This window comes from Gossypium hirsutum, chromosome A06, assembly GCF_007990345.1.
Source record: "Gossypium hirsutum isolate 1008001.06 chromosome A06, Gossypium_hirsutum_v2.1, whole genome shotgun sequence".
NCBI lineage: Eukaryota > Viridiplantae > Streptophyta > Magnoliopsida > Malvales > Malvaceae > Gossypium > Gossypium hirsutum.
The window spans coordinates 54,069,645-54,089,215 of NC_053429.1; the positions used below are offsets into that span (position 1 = coordinate 54,069,645).

At 32.7% G+C, this 19,571-nt stretch overlaps 1 protein-coding gene across 11 annotated transcripts in view; it reads left to right on the forward strand.

Annotated features, from left to right (window-relative positions):
* LOC107962945 (uncharacterized aarF domain-containing protein kinase At1g71810, chloroplastic) overlaps positions 1-10,092 on the forward strand; it is a 37,465-nt gene extending 27,373 nt beyond the window's left edge. For 6 of the 11 annotated variants that reach the window (XM_016899515.2, XM_016899518.2, XM_016899516.2 and 3 more), the window contains 5 exons: positions 39-143; positions 229-270; positions 7,776-7,955; positions 8,994-9,116; positions 9,606-10,092. In XM_016899515.2, coding sequence (XP_016755004.1) covers positions 39-143; positions 229-270; positions 7,776-7,955; positions 8,994-9,116; positions 9,606-9,710 — 555 coding nt within the window. In that variant the 3' untranslated portion in view covers positions 9,711-10,092. Of the gene's footprint in view, positions 1-38; positions 144-228; positions 271-7,775; positions 7,956-8,993; positions 9,117-9,605 lie in introns of those variants that run through there. The other 5 variants (XM_016899520.2, XM_041115562.1, XM_041115561.1 and 2 more) reach the window with 3 other exon arrangements.
* The last annotated feature ends 9,479 nt before the right edge of the window (positions 10,093-19,571 follow it).

Sequence of the window (19,571 nt, forward strand, 5' to 3'; positions counted from 1 at the left end):
CTCAGTTTATTCAAGTCCTAAAATGATTCATATGGCAGTCCCTTCGTGCTCGAACTGAGAAGGCCTTTGTTAAGATACAAAGAGAAGAAGCAAATTCCAGGATGGTTTTTAAGGAAATCCTTTCTTTTACATTAACAGAAAAGGTATCCGGAAAATTGCATCTCTATATTATATGTATACTTTTAATGGCCCGATTGAAGTTGATATTTTTCCTTTCCTTTTTGGCAGGGCAGCTTTGTGAGGGAAATACTTATTGAAGAGTTCGCTAAGGTATGGTTTGGGGCATAGATCTCATACATGCACCCTAAAATTACTAATAGTAGTAGTAAAAAATTAGATGTCTATTATGTTAAAGGTTATGTTAAAGGTGATCTGCCCAAATTTTAGAAAATTCTGTTGAAAATTTTGTTGATATATCTGTTCTAAAACTAAAATCAGAAATAGAAGGAATTTATGCAAATGAAAATAGAGAATAGAAGGAATTTTTGTAAATGAGAATAGAAAGAAATTCATTGTTATTTTTCATTGAGGGATTCTAATCTAGGCTATTTAGAATTTGTAAATTACTAAAAATTAGGTAGCAAGAAACTAGGAAATGATACTGAGTAATTAAGAAAAATAGAAATAAAATAATATCCCTCTGCTAAATCCTAGAAATCTAGCAATTAATAAATTGATGAACTATCAGTACTCCCCCTCAAGCTGGTGAAAGATGCTCATCATTCCTGACTTGTCTGGTAGCACTTCAAAACTTGGCTTAGGTAGCCCCTTTTGTAAGGACATCTGTTGTCTGTTGGTTGCTCGGCACAAGGATCAAGGAAATTACCCATCCTCTTTTTTCGTTGATAAAATTTTGATCTATGTCAACATACTTTGTTCGGTCATGATGAACTGGATTATGTGCAATACTTTGGCTGCCTTATTGTCATAACATAGCTTCATAGATCCCATATTATGAACTTTAAGTTCTTCCATTAACCTTTTTAACCAAATCAGCTCACTAGTTCCTTATGCAAGGGCTGTAAATTCAGCTCTGTGCTTGCAAGCTACAACTGGTTGCTTCTTGCTTCTCTAACAGAACGTTTGGTTCACTGGAATGGAATAGGGCTGTAACATGAACTTTAAGTTCTTCCATTAACCTTTTTAACCAAATCAGCTCACTAGTTCATTATGCAAGGGCTGTAAATTCAGCTCTGTGCTACTGCAAGCTACAACTGGTTGCTTCTTGCTTCTCTAACAGAATGTTTGGTTCACTGGAATGGAATAGGACTGTAACGGAATTGAATATGCAGAACAGTGGTTTGGTTGGATGGAATGGAATGGAATGAGTATTGTAATGGTATTCATACGTTTGGCTTAGAGGAATAGATATGGAATAGATCACAAATAACAATTTTACCCTTAGACTGAGATCACACCAAATTGGCGCTGAAAACAAAATCAGCAGAGGAAAAAGGGACAAACCCCTCAAATAGCCATACAAAAATGTAGACTGAGATCACAAAAGGAAGACCCAACAACTTCAAGAAACCCTAACTCATGGACGAGTTTAGAGAAAAAAACACTTTCTAGAGCAGTTTAATTCTCCTATTTAGTTGAAGCTATTATCAAATCCATTTACATCACTGTCAACTGTCATTGGAAGTTCATGACAGATTTCTTATAACATCAACTTTCTGAATTTTGGCTTGATTTTTTTTCTGAAAGCTTACCAATAAGCCTAGATCTATAGAAAAATGGTTGACTTTCAATGAATTTTCATGGTCCACCTCTCTACCTGCCCCCTTAAATTTTTTATTTATCGCTGTCTTCTATTTCAAAATTTCGAGCTCAACGCCCTTTATTTTTAACCAAAAACCTCTTATTTCTAACTTTAAAAAGAAACCCAGAAAGTGTCTTTCCTTTTTTATTTGTTTTATATCTGGTAATCCATTTGCAGATGAGGTTGAAGAATACCAATTAAAAGCTCAATTAGGTTTTCTCTTGTTTTGGCTTGAAATAATGTAGGGTAAAATTGGAAAAGAAAATTTGCATCTATTCATTGTTGTGCAGAATTGCTATCTTTGGTATAGTTAAAGAATAGCTATTACGGGAGCATTCATAATCAGACTGTAATGCATATTCAACCGAATAGGTAATTCAGTGAACCAAATGACTGAATAACTATTCCCTTAAGTATAGACCTGGAGTTGAGATGCTATTCATCCCAACCAAATGAGCTGTAAGTAACCAAATCCCCCACAATAACATGATGTGGACCTCCTATCTTCAACTGAAACTGCCCAATTTGCATCAGTAAATGCCTCCACACTTCTTTGCTTATTTTTCTTGAAAAACAAGTGTTGACATCTTACTGCTGTCAGTGTTGACAGCTTAGGCAATAATTTCTAACAGCCTATGCTTGACTAAATGCATGATCTTAGGAATTACTGATTATTAGGGATTAAATTACAGATTATTAGGGTTTTCTTGGATTATGCACAACTTACTAATTTCCTTAGATGCCTATATTGCTTGTATAAATACCTATGTATTCTTTCATCTGAATTCATAAGAGAAAATCAGTTTTATCTCTAAATTACTTTCTAATTTTGAAATTTCCTTTGAAAATACTTTGATTTCTTCATGGTATTAGAGTTATAATTCCATATTTAAAGGACCAATTTTGAAATTCTTAGATTCTCTTAAACCCTAGAATTATGAACTTGGTATGTACCCCCTTAGCCCCATTTTTACTTCTCATCGTCATTCTTAGGAGATCCACAGCCTCATTTTCAGCAAAACCCTGAAATCTGATAGCATCTCTTGCTATTATTGGGTCCACTAGTGCTGGTTTGAGTTTTTTCATTGGAGTTATATTTGGGTAGAAGAATATTTTTTTGGTGGTTGACTATTCTTTCTCTTTTTCCCTATTATTAGTGTAACAACTTTCACTCGTCCTGACATACGGTACGAATGAGAGGTGTTACCGGAATGCAAACGTAATGGAAATTTTGAATCCCTTAAAATTTCAAACCTTAAAACATTTTATTAAATCATAAAATAATGATTAGGATCATTTGAGGGTTTTAGAAATATTTTAAAACCATTAACAAAAGGTTTGGGAGTGATTAGAGGTGTCCAAGACCTAAAACAAGCCACCAAAAGTCCGAATGGGCCAAAATAGTGTAGTGGGAGACTGTGGTGTATGATTTGTGACATCGCATAATGTCGCGACATAGTATTACTTGGCGTCGCGGCGCCACTCTATGTATGATCAATGTCACAACATTGCGAGGGATGATCTTGCGACATTTGTATGATCAATGTCGTGACATTGCGAGGGATGATGTTGCGATTGTAGCAAAGTAGCTCAAAAACATTTTAAATTATACCGAAACACCATCAAATCACACCAAATTGTTTTAATTCATTTCAAAACAATAAAAATGCTTTGAACTTAACTTCATCTTAAAAACATGATCAAATCAAATTAACACCACAACTTATCCTATAAGTGTTAAAAACATTTATACACATCACGAAGTTGACAAATATAACATGAAATCCACTTGGTCTATATACATGTCATTTCAAACTCTTTTAATACAAGGAGAACAAAACTAAGTTATCTAAGTCCTTCAAACCTCGCAGAATTCATTTAATACAACATTGAAAAGCTTTTCTTATTATGGGACTTATGAATATATCATTTAAGTTTATTTCACTTGTTAATTACACGAGACTTTAATTAAATTCTTGTTTCATTAATTCATTTACTATTGGGATCAATAGTCTCTCTTAGGATCTTCTTTAATTATTCTATCACTTCTTGATAGTTTACACCATATGTCTGAGTGAAACCCTTAGCTACCCATATGGCTTCGAACCTCTCAACTGAACCATCCGCCTTATATTTTATTGTGAACACCCATTTGCATCCAACCAGTTTCTTTCTCTACGGAGGAGTAACTAGTTCTCAAGTCTCATTGTTTTCTAGAACCTTCGTCTCTTCAGTCATGGCTTCTTTCCACCTTAGATTGTTGAAAGCTTCTCGCTAATCTTGTGGAATAAACATACAGGACAAGACAAAGGCTCTATAGGAAGGATACAATGATTCATCAAAAACAAAGTTAGATATAAGATGTTTGGTTTAAAAACTAACACCTTTTCTTTGAGCTATAGGTAACTCTAAATCATTAGTGGAATTAGGGATTATGGATGACTCACTGATAGGTAGATGCTTGGCATTTAGTAGGGTGCATGATAGCTTCTACCTTATTCCTCCATAAGTCCTCAAATTTGGCCTATCTAGATGTCCAATAATCTCTCCCTGAATAGATTCTTTCCTCCGGATACCATCTTTTGTTTGACATGGAGAGTGGTTAAAAAGATTTTTAGAAGATCCTGTCATGTCTACTCACTTCAAAATTAATAATCCATGACTTAATGTGGATGCAGGCATTAAAAGGCATTACTTAATTTCACAAAATTAAATGTTGCATTAGAGGAAGAGCTAAGTTGGGCCAGAAGACACTTTAGATGTTGAATTTCATTTGAAGAAAATGTCTCGATGGAAGTCTGTTCAGATGACTTTGTGGTTTTAGATAGGTTGGCTGGACTACGAGTCAAATTATCTCGTTTTACTCCCCTTCCTTTGGTGGGTTAACTATGTAATTTCCAACAAGTTTCCTTGGTGGAACTCAACTTCCTACAATACTCACAGTGGAAGTGATCTTTATCTGAACTCCTGGCCTTATAATGCCCTTTTGAACCACTAGCAACCATTCCAACATTTTCAGTAGGTGTCGTGTAGAGCATAGCAGTCCTACAGTTCTCTTCCTAATGAACATGAGAAAAAGTCTCTTCAATTGAGGGAAATAGTATCTTGCCAAGCACTTGGACCTTCATTTGGTTTGTACAAATTATTTAACCTAGCGAGGAGATCATAGACTTTCTTTTTTGCTTCTTTAGGTATAATTTGCATGAAAATCTTGATAATATCCCAGTTCTTGCTGCCACAATTCACTCAATTCTAGAAAGTATTGTGAAATTGTCAGGTCACCTTGCTTGGTATTATGAACTTTATTTTGGATTTCAAAGATTTGGGCATCATTCTCAACTTTCGAGTACGTAAGAGTTGTTGGCTCCCATATCTTTGTTATACTATCTAGCAACAAATAGGTATTTGAGATATGAGGCTCCATTGCATTGATAAGCCAAGACCACACAGGTAATTTTCCAATTCCCACTTAGAAAACGTAGGATCCCCTTTTGTGAGTTTTTCAGTAATTCTAGTAATGTATCCCTACAAGCCTCCAACTTTGATAAAGGCCAAACATAAGTGCGGCCATGGGAGATAATATTTCCCATCAAGCCTCACAAGACTAATTTGCAAAGAGACCTTTTTGTCTCCTTTTTTTTTAAATAAAAATAAAAATCGATGAAACAAGAACCAACCCCAAAAAAGGCTTTAATACTTGGTTTCCATGCAACACACTCCACACCAGCACCAAAATATCAAAACCAACAAGGGAAGGTTGAAAAAGCACCAATGAGGCCAATGAAGACTACCAAAACAACAACCTCTTAGAGGGTGAGCTCCATAAGCCAACGCGTGAGTGGAATCACAGAGGAGTAGGGTAGTGCGAGACGCGTACAGGGAGGTGGGCCACCAGAACTTGGGGTTTTGTCGGCGGTGATGTCCTGAAGCTTCTTAGGGTTGCGATGAGAGAAGAGAAGGCTAGGGTGGAAAGTATCACATTTGGGTTTCTAGTGTTCTAAAAAAAGAAAGAAAAAATAAGTTCTCAAATTTGGATTTTAAGCTCTGATACCATGAAAAAAATGACGAAATTTTTGAGGGTACTGTGAATGATTACTTGTATTTCAACTCAAAAATACAAAGGTATATATATAAATTATGTAGGTCTAAATTAGGAAATAAAAATCTATACAATAAGTAAAATCTCTAATAGCCAGCAAAATAAATCCCTAAAACACAGCCTATTAAGGCTATCAATAGTCGACAAGGACTAAAAGAATGTGGCATCCATGGTTATTGAAAAGAAAATTTTTTGAGGACCAAAGCATCAATACCCATTTTTGTTGGTGCCTAACCAAGAAAACACATTTTAAAGCTCGTTGGTCTAACTTTTGATGGCATTCTATTTATTAGGTAAGTAGCAGTAAGAATGCCTTCCTCTCATAAGTATGTAGGCTCTTTAGTTATAACATTTAAAGACCCAAGCACTTCTAAGAGATGCTTATTTTCCTCTTTGCCACTCTACTATTTTGTGGTGTATCAGTATAAGAGCTTTAATAAATGATTCCTTTTTCCAACTAGCAGGCTCCCGAAGTAGGTTAAAGTACTCTCTCCCATTGTCGCTTTGAAAATTTTTCATTTTTTCTTGAATTTGAGTCCGAACCATGTTATATACTTTTTCCCTAATTTTTCTTTTAATAAATAAGCACAATAGAAACTTGTCTAATCATCAATAGATATGAAAATTGCAAATGGACCATAAACTGGTTGATAAATAAACCCATGTACTTCAAAATTTGAAAGTTACGGTGGCCTAACCTATAATGCCATAAATCATATCATTACTGAAAACTCACCATGAACTGGTTACTTAAGCTTGTCGACATGTAGAACTTCCATCTTCAAAATAAATAGAGTCCACTTTCCCTAGCATTGCCAATCGTCTTCCCCGAATCCATTTCCTGAAATTCACAGTGATTAGGAAAGTATTTAGCACAACTACCTAGATAATGAGTTAGCTTACTAATAGATAACAAATTGTAGGAGAGATTTGGAACATGAAGTACGTTATAAAGTACAAGAGATTTTGAGATGGCTACAAGTCCTTTTCCAGCAGTTGGGTGACTAAAGTTAATAGACACATAGATTTCCTGCACATGGACTATAAGAAGAAAATAATTTAGAACATTCTGTCATGTGACCATTTGAGTGACTAAAGTTAACAGACACATTGATGCCTCGTTTCGTTACTAGTGTAATAATATGAGGAAAAAACTTATTTATTTCATATGTATTACAATAGTTAGACATAAAGCAAAGAATAGTTAGTACAATTTTAAACTTGAAATTAGAAATATGAGTAAAAGCTCTTGCAAAAAATAAGATCTCTTCAAAATAAGCGAAAAATAAGTCATGAAAGTGGCCAAATATTATCAATTGAATTAGTTTATTACTAACTCATATACTAAAACATGCGTAAAAAGTAATACTTCTACCAAACGTACCATTAATGCTATGGCTTGAAGATAATTACCATTTTGTGCTATGGAACAAGTGGAAGTTGAAACAATTTACACAGTAGATATTGTTCCTTAGCGAAAGGAGATGTCTCAGTAGTTCCTTCTAAACTATGCAAAACATTTTCCAAAGTACCATTGGTATTTACATCCGAAGATGTTGAAACCCACTCTCTAGCCATGGCTGTTTTAACTGTTAGGATCTCTTACAAATTGGCTTTGATACCATGAACAAAATGGTCAAAGAACGGAAAAATAATGTACGAAATCATTTTCACTCTATTCAGAACTAGATTTACATGGGGAAATTCAAACCTTAAGAATATACATAAATCTCAAGAAATCTCCATAAATCAAGGACCTATCTCAACTACATGATTCTGGATCAGATATTAGTATCAAATCCAGATTTACTGGACTAAAAATCCCTAAGAATCTTGCCTAAGAATTTGGAATTTTCTACATCAACTACTAGTGCTTGTATTTGGTATCAAATTGCTTTCTGAAAATTGGTACAGGGTTTGGATGCACTTGGATTAGCAACACTTGATTCATTGACTTCTGCAGCTACAACAAGAATACCCTTTACTGGATCCTCAGTCTCTTTTATGTCCAAGGAAGACATGATCAACTTGAGAACATTTCACCGCCTCATGTTTTTGTTGGCAGGTCTTGAAAGCAATAAAAAATCCTTTGAGGTGAGAATTTAAGTATTTGGTATATCATTTTAGAATGTACTGAACAGTTGACAAATGAAGGGGAAAAAGGCAAGTTTACTTATCTTTGATACAAGTCCACTTGTTTAAACGAAGATGTTGGGGCCTTGTGGACTTTCTAAATTGTTAGAAGGTGATGGACCTATAGGGGTAGACAATTAAATATTACCGTGAACATGGAATTTTGATGGAACTCTCAGATTATATTTAAAACACTTCTAACAAATGAATATGTTTGCAAGGTTGACCACATTAAAAATGCCGCACTCAGATAAGTAAATATAATCTTGGATGGTAAATCATATTCCACTTTTTTACACTATTCAAAACCCTATAATTAAGCTCAGTGCAATGATGTATAATATTCTTGTATAGTTTCAATACTTTCTTAATGTTGGCGTTCCTCTCTTTCTGTTGACATGTAAATCCTCCGCAACAGCAAAAGTTTTCACCTCTATGTAACTACTGCTAGGAGATCAGTGTTAAATCAAAGCTCATTGAATCTTACACCCCAGTTCTACTTTCTGCAATAGCCATAGTTGTAGAACTGAATTTTCTCCTAACTCGGACCACCTCATAGACTAGAAAAAGGATTACTCAAATGTGTGACACATCAGTCATTGTTCTACCGAGGCTTGTTATATTAAGTTAAGCTTATTAAAAATAGATGACTTTCATAATTAATATTCTGTTATAATTGGTTGTGAAATTGAATATCTAGAAGTGAAACTTTGATCTGTCAGGAATGTAAGTAGATCTGTACTTCTGTAATAATTTTAGAGCTTTGTTCATAACTCTAATTAGGTTCATACAATTTATAGATGTACTATTATCAAGCAATCTGATCCTACATACTACCTGGAATGTTGATCAGCTAACATTGTGAAGAACGCATTTGATATCTCATAAAACGTGAAATGGTCATTGCATTTCTTATGCTGCCTATAATCTATTGAGGCTAGTGCTTTAAATTTTTTACTGTCTTGGAGGATAGACTGACTTCAAATTCTTATGCTTTAGGAAGTTAATGGAGTTGGCAACCCCAACAATAATCAAAGCGCATACCTGGAGGAATCATCACTGCTTTCCTATCAACCTGCATTAGTTTCAGAAATACTGGCCATGCTTTCTATTATTCCCGAGGTAATCATTAAGAGGAGACATGTTTTATAGGATCCTTACACCAATTAATTCATTTTCATTAAGAGGAGACATGTTTTATAGGATCCTTACACCAATTAATTCATTTTTTCTTTTTTATAACCTCAATGTTTGCTTGAAACCATTTGCCTCTGTTCCATTGAGCTGTATGCTTTCAGCCCAAATTTTTGTGCAGCTGGGGTTTTTCTTGGCTTTGGTTCCTGGCCATTTCTCTCCTGCTTTTAACTTTTACAAGCTGTTTGATATCATTTATTTCTATTTTCTGCTGTAGTGATTTAGTTTATTCTTCCAATACCTCGTCCAGATTGCTGCTTACAATTTTAATAGAATTAGCTTTATTATAATGATAAAAATTCTTTAAGTAGATCCACACTGCCTTGAACTGTAAAACTACATTCATATGCTTGAGCATCTTTTGTATGTATGGAAATCTGCACCCTATTTAGCTATTACTCTAAATGCATGTGGCAGCTGCCGCCTGAATTGCAACAGCAGCTTCTTCGCTTACCAGCTGATCTGGCTAGAAGGCTGATTTCCCGTGCTTCTGCTCGGACTATCCAGAGAATCTTTTTATGATTCTTAGTTGCAGCTTTTCATGATTGTCTTAACTGGATGGAAACTTCAAGCAACCGCATAAGGGAGGGTTTTGATCGAAGCAACATTGACTTGCAAATTAAGATGTCAACAAAAAAGTTGTTCAAGACGAGAGCTTTCAGTTGGAATGACATGTATGTGTCTTGTAATTTAGTTTCTTTTCCCAATCATCTCTAAATATGAAAGTTAAAGCTTATTACAAAGTCCCAGCTGAGCATGAGCAGAGCATTGCAGGAGAATGTTCATGTGAGATCTGAAACCAATAAACAGTGGAAATTTTTTGTAAAATTACTGGCAATTCAACAACAGTTAGTCTTAACTTTGATTATTTTGGAAGTCCTGAAAATTTTGCCTCTCTGGTTCATACTGTTTTTTTTTTTTTCTGTTTGCAAGTTATTTCATAAGAATTTTAAGAGTTGAAATCCATTGCCGTGGTCTGGGTCTACTTGTGGGAAAACTGTGTAACTAGTTAGCTATTCTAGGAAATTCCTAGATAAAAGACTGATGGATTGTATCCTTAGAATTAAGCCTATGTTGATTTTTTTTTCCTAATTTATTAAGGTATAGTGTGATCTGATGTAGTAATTTATGTTTAGGATGGTAAGGGTATATATTCAACAGTAATATTCAGATTAAAGTGTAGAATTCTTATTTTCAATTTCCAACTCTTTTCTTTTCCAATTAAACATAGCACTTTTCAATTTTCAGCATGATATTAGTTTTAGGGTTCTTTCCTGGGGTTCATTGTTTTAGCCTTAATTGCCGTACACCTTGTCAAACTTAGTGACCACCTTTGCCTTGTTTCCCTTTTGCCTAACCTTGTTTAATCGAGTATTTAAAAACTAATGTCGGCCTTCACTGTAATTTTTTTTCTTCCCTTCTCTCTTACTAGGGATGGTAAAACTCAAATCACTTCATGAATTTCAAACTAATTCACTTTAGATAGATTGGATTTTTTATTTTTTGTTTGAAAAGCGGATGCAGGATAAGATGATTTTTTTCTTTTAGAAAGTGAGAAGGAAGCAATTATGGTAATTATTTGTCCAACCCACTTCACTATATAAAAATATCATTTTATCATTATATATATAAACTATTAAAAAAGATAAAAATATAATAGCGTAATATAAGAAAAAAAATTCATATATTATATGTTTAAATATTTTTTGAAGAATTATGTTTAAATATGTATTAACTTTAAAAAAAATAAAAATATTAAAAATAAGTAGCAATAATTAAATTGAAGTGGAGCAGGGTAAGGCGAAAATGAATGCATTCAACATTCAAGGAAATGAAAGAGGTTTTCAAGATTATACATTCATAGTAGAGCAGAACAGATGGTGGAGCAGAGCGTGCTAATTGTGGAGCGGTAGTGAATTTAGCAATATATGTTCTCGCCCTGTTTCGCTTCATTGTCATCTCTATCTCTTGCATCACGACACTTATCTCAATTGACATCTTTATTGATTTAAAAAATGTGGAGTAAAACTTGCTAATTGTGGAGCGGTAGTGAATTTAGAAATATCTATTCTCGTCCTGTTTCACTGCATTGTCATCTCTATATCTTATATTATAATACTGACATCCTTACCAATTTAAAAAATCGAGACTTCTAATAGGAGAAAGAATCAAACCCCGATAAACAAACCTCACGAAATTTTACATTTTCGGTGGTGATGTAAATTTTCATAATTATATTACATTTTCTTATTTGGAATTGGAAGATTACCTTGAATCAATAAAATCTTAATCATGCCAAGATATCACCTTTTAGGTCTCCATGGTAATATTAATATTATGAGCATTTTATCATCATATTTATTCAACTTTTTTATTCTATCCTTTATGATAATTTAACAATTTTTAGATTATACGAAACAAATGAACTAATTAAATTAAATTGATTTATTTTTAATTTTAACAGCTATAGTGAAAGTTTAAAAAATTTTAAATTAAATCACTTTTTCGTATTTATAGCAATAAACAATTAACGAAAAGTATACATGTTTTGTGCGAGACGGATTCGAGTCGATTTTGATTTTCAAAACGACATTCTCTACTATCCTCGTACCCCTAACAGTGTTGAGTGTGGGCTTGAGGAACACAAACCAAACACAGAAAAAGAAACGATGTAACTACTTTTAATAGAAAGTAAATTTTCTCACTAGAAACTGATAAATAAAATAACTCTTAGAATATAATTTATTATTAGTTATTAAAGTTTCACTATTTTTTGATAAAATAATGATGTACGAAACTTATGTTTTTAGGCCAATCAGTGCCATCTATTTATAGAGCGAAATACAAGAATTCTGGTTGAACAAGTTTGATAAAATAATGTTATTTAAATAAAAATTACTCCTATTCTAACTAGAGGGTGGGTAGCACACCCTAGTAAATATTACTAGGGTAGTCACCCTTTTCATTTTTTACGAGAATTAGACTCTCATATATTGTATTCAATTGTACACTCTTCTTAAATTTTTGACCCAACACTTTATATTTTAATCTAATTGAACATTTATATTCTATTTTAAAAATTAATTAATTAAATTAACTAAATTAATTTTTCAGTTAAACATTTTTTTCAACCCGAGAAAATGTATTTAATTTTCTTATTCAACGGATTTACAATGACTAATTAATTTAATTCTATTTTTGAACTTCAATTATTTAGTTATAATTAATTAAAAATAATTTAAAAAATTTTAAATTAATTCTCAAGTCATTTCTATACCTAGCAAGAAATGATACTTATTTGTGAATGCAACCTTTTTTCTCTTACTTTATTATTTTCATTCATTTCTATCCATTTGATTATACATGCAATTCATTTCTAGTTTCAACGAGCTAGCGGAGGGATTAATTGGATATATATAATTAGGGCTTAAATAAATTATATTTAGGTTTTGACTTTTCACCTATTAATTATAAGCTTATTTAGTCATTAAGTCATTTCACTAAAGTATCCTGATAGAGCTCTTCCTAATTATATACTATTATGAAAGCCACTTAATAAGTGCTCTTCCAAGTGGCATTGCCATAAGTATGTTACTTTTATAAGATACCTTTAATCTTTGTGAGATAAATTCGCTCTCTCAATATTATCATATTTGATCTCTTGGTAACCGTTACATTTTTTTTCTTGAAAATTCAATTACTATTAAATAGTAATCAAGTCATTTATCACAAAGACAAATGACATGCGGTCTACTTTTCATTTTTCATGTAATGCCAATGAGAGAATATCATTTATCCTTTACTTGAATTATGGATTTCAATATCGTGAATGATGCTACATATTTCAGAAGTCATATACCAACTTACTAGCTTTCAGTTAGTTATCTATTTGAGCTTAGGCTTTTATTTACATCAAAGTATACGAGTTACACACACATAGTCTATCATCTACTTAGGATTAAGTTATGTCACACTATGAACCCGCAAATGAATAAATCCATAAACGAAACAAGAATGTATTCAACTTAGGTCATGTTCAATGTACTGTCAGTTTAGTCAGTCACATCTATGTCTTTATGTTTTGGTCATCCACTCCAATGTTCAAGACAAAACATATGTCTAATTGGACTTGATAGACGAAATATTAGTGTGGAAAAAATCTAATCTAACAAACGATTTTTTGTCACAGTAAAAAATTAAAAGTTTGAAAATTGAGTCGGTTTGTGATATTTATAACAACATTTTTTTCCAAAAAGTACATGTGCTTTGTGCAAGATAGATCATTGACGTTCTCAGCTTTCAACTAAATGGTCTCCGCTATTCTCGTACCATGAATCATTTTAAGTGTGGGTCGAACAAATACAAATCAAATATAGAACCAAAAACAATTTTATTACTTTCAATAAGAGGTAAATCTCTTTTTATAGAAATTGGTAGAATTGTTATTCCCTAAAAATAGAATTTATACTTAGAAAATAAAATCTCAATATTTTTTACAAAGTAACAATATTCCAAAGTTGTGTACAACTTTTGTATATGTTTAGCTCTATCAATGTCATCTACTTATAGAGGAGATAGAAGAATCTTGCTTGAATTAGTATAATACAAATAATACTTATTTGATGGAAAAACTATGACAGCCCTAATGTGACCCTAGTCGGGAAGTGGTTTCGGGGCCACAAAACCGAGTCATAAAAATAATTCACCGTCATAGTTGATGCTCATTATATGTATATATGCATGTGTGAAAATTTCATGTTTGAATTTTGTTAATTGTATGTGAATTTTATCAAATAGAACTTATGTGAGAAAATTTAGAAATGTGCTAGGCAAATGTAAAGAGGCCTAATAATGCATGTTGTGAAATGGTGGGTTTGCATGTCAAATTGCCCAATATTTGAGCTAGTGGCCGGCCATGCTATGGGGCATAGCATATTTTAAGCATGGTGTGCTAATGTGGTATGTAGGAAACAATAAAATAAAAAGCTAGTAATAAAGAAATGGAAAAAGGAAAATGATGAAAACAAAGAAAAAAAAATGTCCATCCTTTTTCATTCTTCTTGACCGAAATTCAAAAGGAAAGAAAGGAGGAAATGTTGAAGAGATTCGGCCATGCTTGTAGCTAGGTTAAGCTCAAGAGCTTAGAGGACCACAGTTGGATAAGGGAAAGGAAAAAGTGATCGAATAGCCGTCGAAATCGTTCGACCACATCCGAGGTAAGTCTTTGAGTAATGGAGCTTAGATTATGATTCGATTAGATCATGTTTTAAGTAAATCAAAATCATGCTCTTGTATGTAGCTATTGAGCCGAAACGATAATGCTTGATAAGTGACTTGTGCTTGAATTCTAGTCATGAAATTGAAATAGAGATGTGTCATGATTTATTGATATGTGCATGGATATTCGGATGATAACCGGGCTAAGTCCCGAAGGCATTTGTGCTAGTGACAAATTCCGGGCTAAACCCAAAGGCAATTGTGCGAGTTATTATATCTGGGCTAAGTCCCGAAGGCATTGGTGTGAGTTATTGAACCGGGCTAAGTCCCGAAGGCATTTGTGCGAGTTACTATAACCGGGTCAAGTCCCGAAGGCATTTGAGCAAGTAGTTATATCCGACTAAATTCCGAAGGTACTTGGGTTGGGAATGAGCGATCTTGCTGTAAAAATTTCAATTAATACGCTCGAAAAATCCCAACGATGAGGTACGTTTCGTATACGCATTGGAGTAGTGATTTCGTTTAAATATTATTCGCTCAGTCGATTAATGAGCTTCCGGCCTTTGGCTAAGTTGATCTTTTGTGTATGAATATAAGGGTTGGTAATGTGAAGTAAGTGATATTGAGAATTTGTGCATATGAAATTATCCGTTTAGCCATATGAATGCTACCCTTTAGTTGTGTCAAATTTTATGGCTCAAAACTTACTAAGCATTAAATGCTTACTCTGTTTCTTTGAATCTCTGTTTTATAGATTTTGGTTCGTCAGGTATCAGACTCGGGATTATTGAAGTCGAAGTCGCCCACACTATCAAAGCCCTTTGGTACACTTTTGGTTGAATTTTGAAATGGCATGTATAGGACTACCCTTTTTGTTGTTGGTCATGGACCCTTTGGTTTTGTATAAATTTGGATAGCCATGCGAAAATGGCTTATATACACTTTGAGTTTAATATTATAATCGTCTTGTATGATGTTCATTAAGAGGTATGGAAATGTTTGGGAACGATTAGCCATTGGAATGGTTAATCATGATCATATTTTGTGCCATATATGCAAAAGGGCAAGTTGAATCATGGAAACTATGTAATAGGTAAAATCTACCTTAAAAATAGATGCTGATAGCAGCAGTGACGTGAATGTGAAAAATCACTAAAAATAGTAGGAATGGAATTAAATAGTGAATAAATTATGTAATCGAACCTTGATGAATCTATTTTCATAGGAAAGTAACGAAACAATCATATGAACAGTATGTTAAGAGATATTTAAGTTTTCGTGAGACAGGGCCAGAACGGTTTCTGGATTCCCTGTTCCGACTTTGGAAATTCATTATAAATTAACCAGAGATAATTAGAAGTCATGTCATATATGTATAGATTCCTTTTCGAGCCTAGTTTCTATAGAAACAAAAGGCATCAGTATTGAAGCCCTGTACAGGGAGATATCCAAGTTGTAATGCACAAAGGTCAGTGTAGTCGAACCCTGAAATAGGGGAGACTCTAGCTAATAAACTATACTAATTGGCTCTACCAAAAATTCTAGAAAAAAATTTTTAGATGAAAATATGAGTCTAGTTTCAGGAAAAATTTACGGAACTGGTTTTCGAGTTTTGGAACTCGAGATATGATTTTTAAGGTGACAGTGACGCAGTTAGCTAGCTCGTCTGGAAATTTAAAATGGACTGTGCAAATAAGTGATTTAAGTCTGCGAACCCCTCGTGTCTGACTCCGGCAACGGTCTCGGGTACGGGGTGTTACAAAAACTAATCCCCTAGTTCAACTAGGAGAGAGGGGTGACAAACCCTAGCTAAATAAACTAGGGTTGTCACCCCTCGTATGAATTATAAGAGGTTTTGGACCTCTCTTGTATTGAGTCCAATTATATATGCTTTCTGGCTTTTAACACAATGCTTTATAATTTAATTCAACTCATTACATGTTATTATATTTTCCAAAATAAATATTATTTATTAAATTAAAGTAATTTTTTCAAATAAATAATATTCTCAACCAAATTGTAATTTCGTTAAAGTCATGACAACTTTACTGTAAAAGAATCTATAAGAAAATATATTTGATTTTCATATCCAATGGATTCATAATGACTAATTAATTTAATTCTATTTTTTAACTTCAATTATTTACTTAAATAATAATTCAAAAAATTAAAGTTAATTCTCAGGTCATTTCCGTAGTGAGAAATCACATTCATTTTCAGGTCATTCTGTAGATGAGTGTAGATGGGTATGTTGTAAAGAACATTTTTCTACTAGTTAATCATTCGTATAATTAGAGATTTCATATGATATGTATTTATAGAAATATTTTATTAGTTAATTAATTGGTTTATATTTGTATATGAACTTAGCATTAAGTTTGGCGAATAATAAAATAAATTAGAAGAACAAAATTAAGTAACCCAAGATAATTGTAACATTCGATACCCAAACTTGGTGATTGGGTCAGGTATAGGGTGTTATAAGAACTTTTATCATGCATTCTCTTTCTTTTATTATTTTAGGACAATCCTCTAAAGAAAGATGAAAGCTCGATATAGAAGGTTGAGTTCCCTTTTTTGAATTAACATGTCAACATCTTGTCTATGCATAAAGCTTGTGATAAAGTTATGACTTTGTTCTTTCGATTCCTTAAGATTCAATTACCTAGAACAAAATTAGCTTCTCCGAAGTCCTTTATGCTGAACTGTTAAGTTAACCATAGTTTAATCGATGACAATGTCCCTATATCATTTCTAATGAGTGGAATGTCGTTGACATATAGAACGAGAAATACCACATTTCCATCCCCAATACTTTTGTCAGATCTTATAATCAAGAGCTGTCGAAATGGACAACAATATGCGGATCGACATGAATATGAGAATTGGAGAAAATGTTTCTTCATAATTGATACATGAGGGATACATACATTAGTGTGCACAAGTTCTAAGGGTTTAACAATTGTAACATCTACATTATTCCTCGGAATTGGGGACAGTGCTATGTCTGGTTAGAATTTTTTAATGTTAATTTAGAGAAAGTAATTAGAGGTGATAAGAAATTAGAAAATTCTCTTTAGATGAGAAAACTTATTTTAGGATATTGACTTAATTGTAGAAGAATAAAAGTGTTCGGGCAAGGTAGGAAAATTGAAAGTTATAAAAGAATTCATGGAAAATGAGGAAGGACTAGAGATGAAATTTTACCAAAATAAAATTATGATTCATACATGGTATTATAGAATAGATGAAGGATAAAATAATAATTAGTTGAATAAGATAATTATGGAGATATAGTGATTAAAGGATGAAATTGTGTCAAATTATCTGTACCTAACAAAGAAGAGTTGAAGAAGGCATTCTTTATGAAGCTTGCAGTGGTTCTTTTACTGTACATCCGGGAAGTAACTGGATGTATCATGATTTGAAGCCGTTCTACTAGTGGAAAAGAATGAAAAGTGATATAGTTGCTTATGTCTACAAATTTCTAACTTGCCAACAAGTAAAAGCCAAGCATCAAGTTCCATCAGTGTTATTACAACCAATAGTAATATCAAAAATGGAAATGAGGAAAAATTACTATGGATTTTGTGATTGGGTTTGTAACATCTCGCCCTGTGAAGTCTTAACTATTTAAGTATTGTTCATAAAAGTAAGGCTTAAGGGTAAGTTTCAAGTGCTCAACGTTATGACTCGATTAAGTGTAAGGACCTTTTGAGTGCACCAATGATGCCCTAGACTGGGAGATTCTGAATGAAAGGAAATGAACCCATGGTGAACTCTGGTATGTACAACATATAAGATACTCTAAAAGAACAAAGCTTAAGGCTAACTCTAAAGAAAGACAAGTATGACGAATCAAGGAGTACTGGTAAGAATATATATATGGTGCATAGAATAAAAAAGTACTATTGGCAAAGTAGTGTTTGCCCAAGAGCCCTTTTCGATGTATAGAACAAACTCTGACATTAAAATAAATAGACAGGGACTTCAATATGAGAATAAAGTAAGGTTTCAAGTCCGATTACTATGAGTGGTGAAATGAGACTTATGGTTGTGTAAAATGACCTTTAGAATGTGAGTTCATGTCAATGGCGTAGTACACCTGTAACAGCTCGATTTTAAGTGGTGACAGGATAGTGGTTTCAAGACCATAAATTTTTGTCGTGTCGACTCGTAAATATTATTTTTAAAATATTTTATAGAGTCACTAAAGTTGTATTAAAATTTGGTGCAGAAATATTAATATTTAGTTAGTCTATTAAGGGAAAAGGACTAAATTGAAAAAGATGAAAAAATTGTTAATTAATACATTTAGGTGATTAAATGGATTATTTATTACTTGAAGAAGGATATATATGGTAATTATGCCTTAATTAATGAGGTGGTACGACATTAATAAGGAAAAAGATAAAAATATTAAGTAATTAATGGCAAAATGGTAAATAACTTGAAATTAGTTAAAAACAAATTGAAAAAGAAAACAATTCCTATTCATTTTCTTCATCTTGGCCAAATTCAGCGTTTGGGGGAGAGCTTCACATTTTTATTATTTTATCTTCATGCATGTAAGTGATTTCTAAGTCGTTTCTTGTAATTTTTATATTTTTAAGATCGTTGCAACTAGGTTCAGCTAAGTCCATACCTCTATTTTTGATTCTGTTAATAATTTTGGAAGTTTTCATTTATGAATATTAAATTTTTTTATGAATACCATATATTTAGAGCTTTGATTATGCTATTTGATGAATTTGTAAAGTGATTTTTGTTAGATTTTGATTTTAGGATTAAATTGTGAAAATGTCAAAATATTAGGGTTGGATAGTGAATTTGATGTTTATTAGAGGTTGTTTGAGGGCCTAGTATATTTGGATAAAATATTGACTTGAGAAAATTAGTTAATTTGATGAAATTCGAGTTAAAGGACTAAATTGAAAAAATGGTAAAAGTTTGGGGCAATTATGTAATTTGGAGAAAATAAAAGGGTATTAATTGTAAAATAGTTTGGAAATGAAATATATGCTAATAAATGAAGAATTTTACATTTTAGATCGAGATCCAGTAGATACTCGTGGAAAATAAAAAATCGTGGATTAGTCTCTGAACTTCTGCAATTAATACAATTCAGTTCAGGTAAGTTCGTACAGTTCAAAAACTTAATATCTA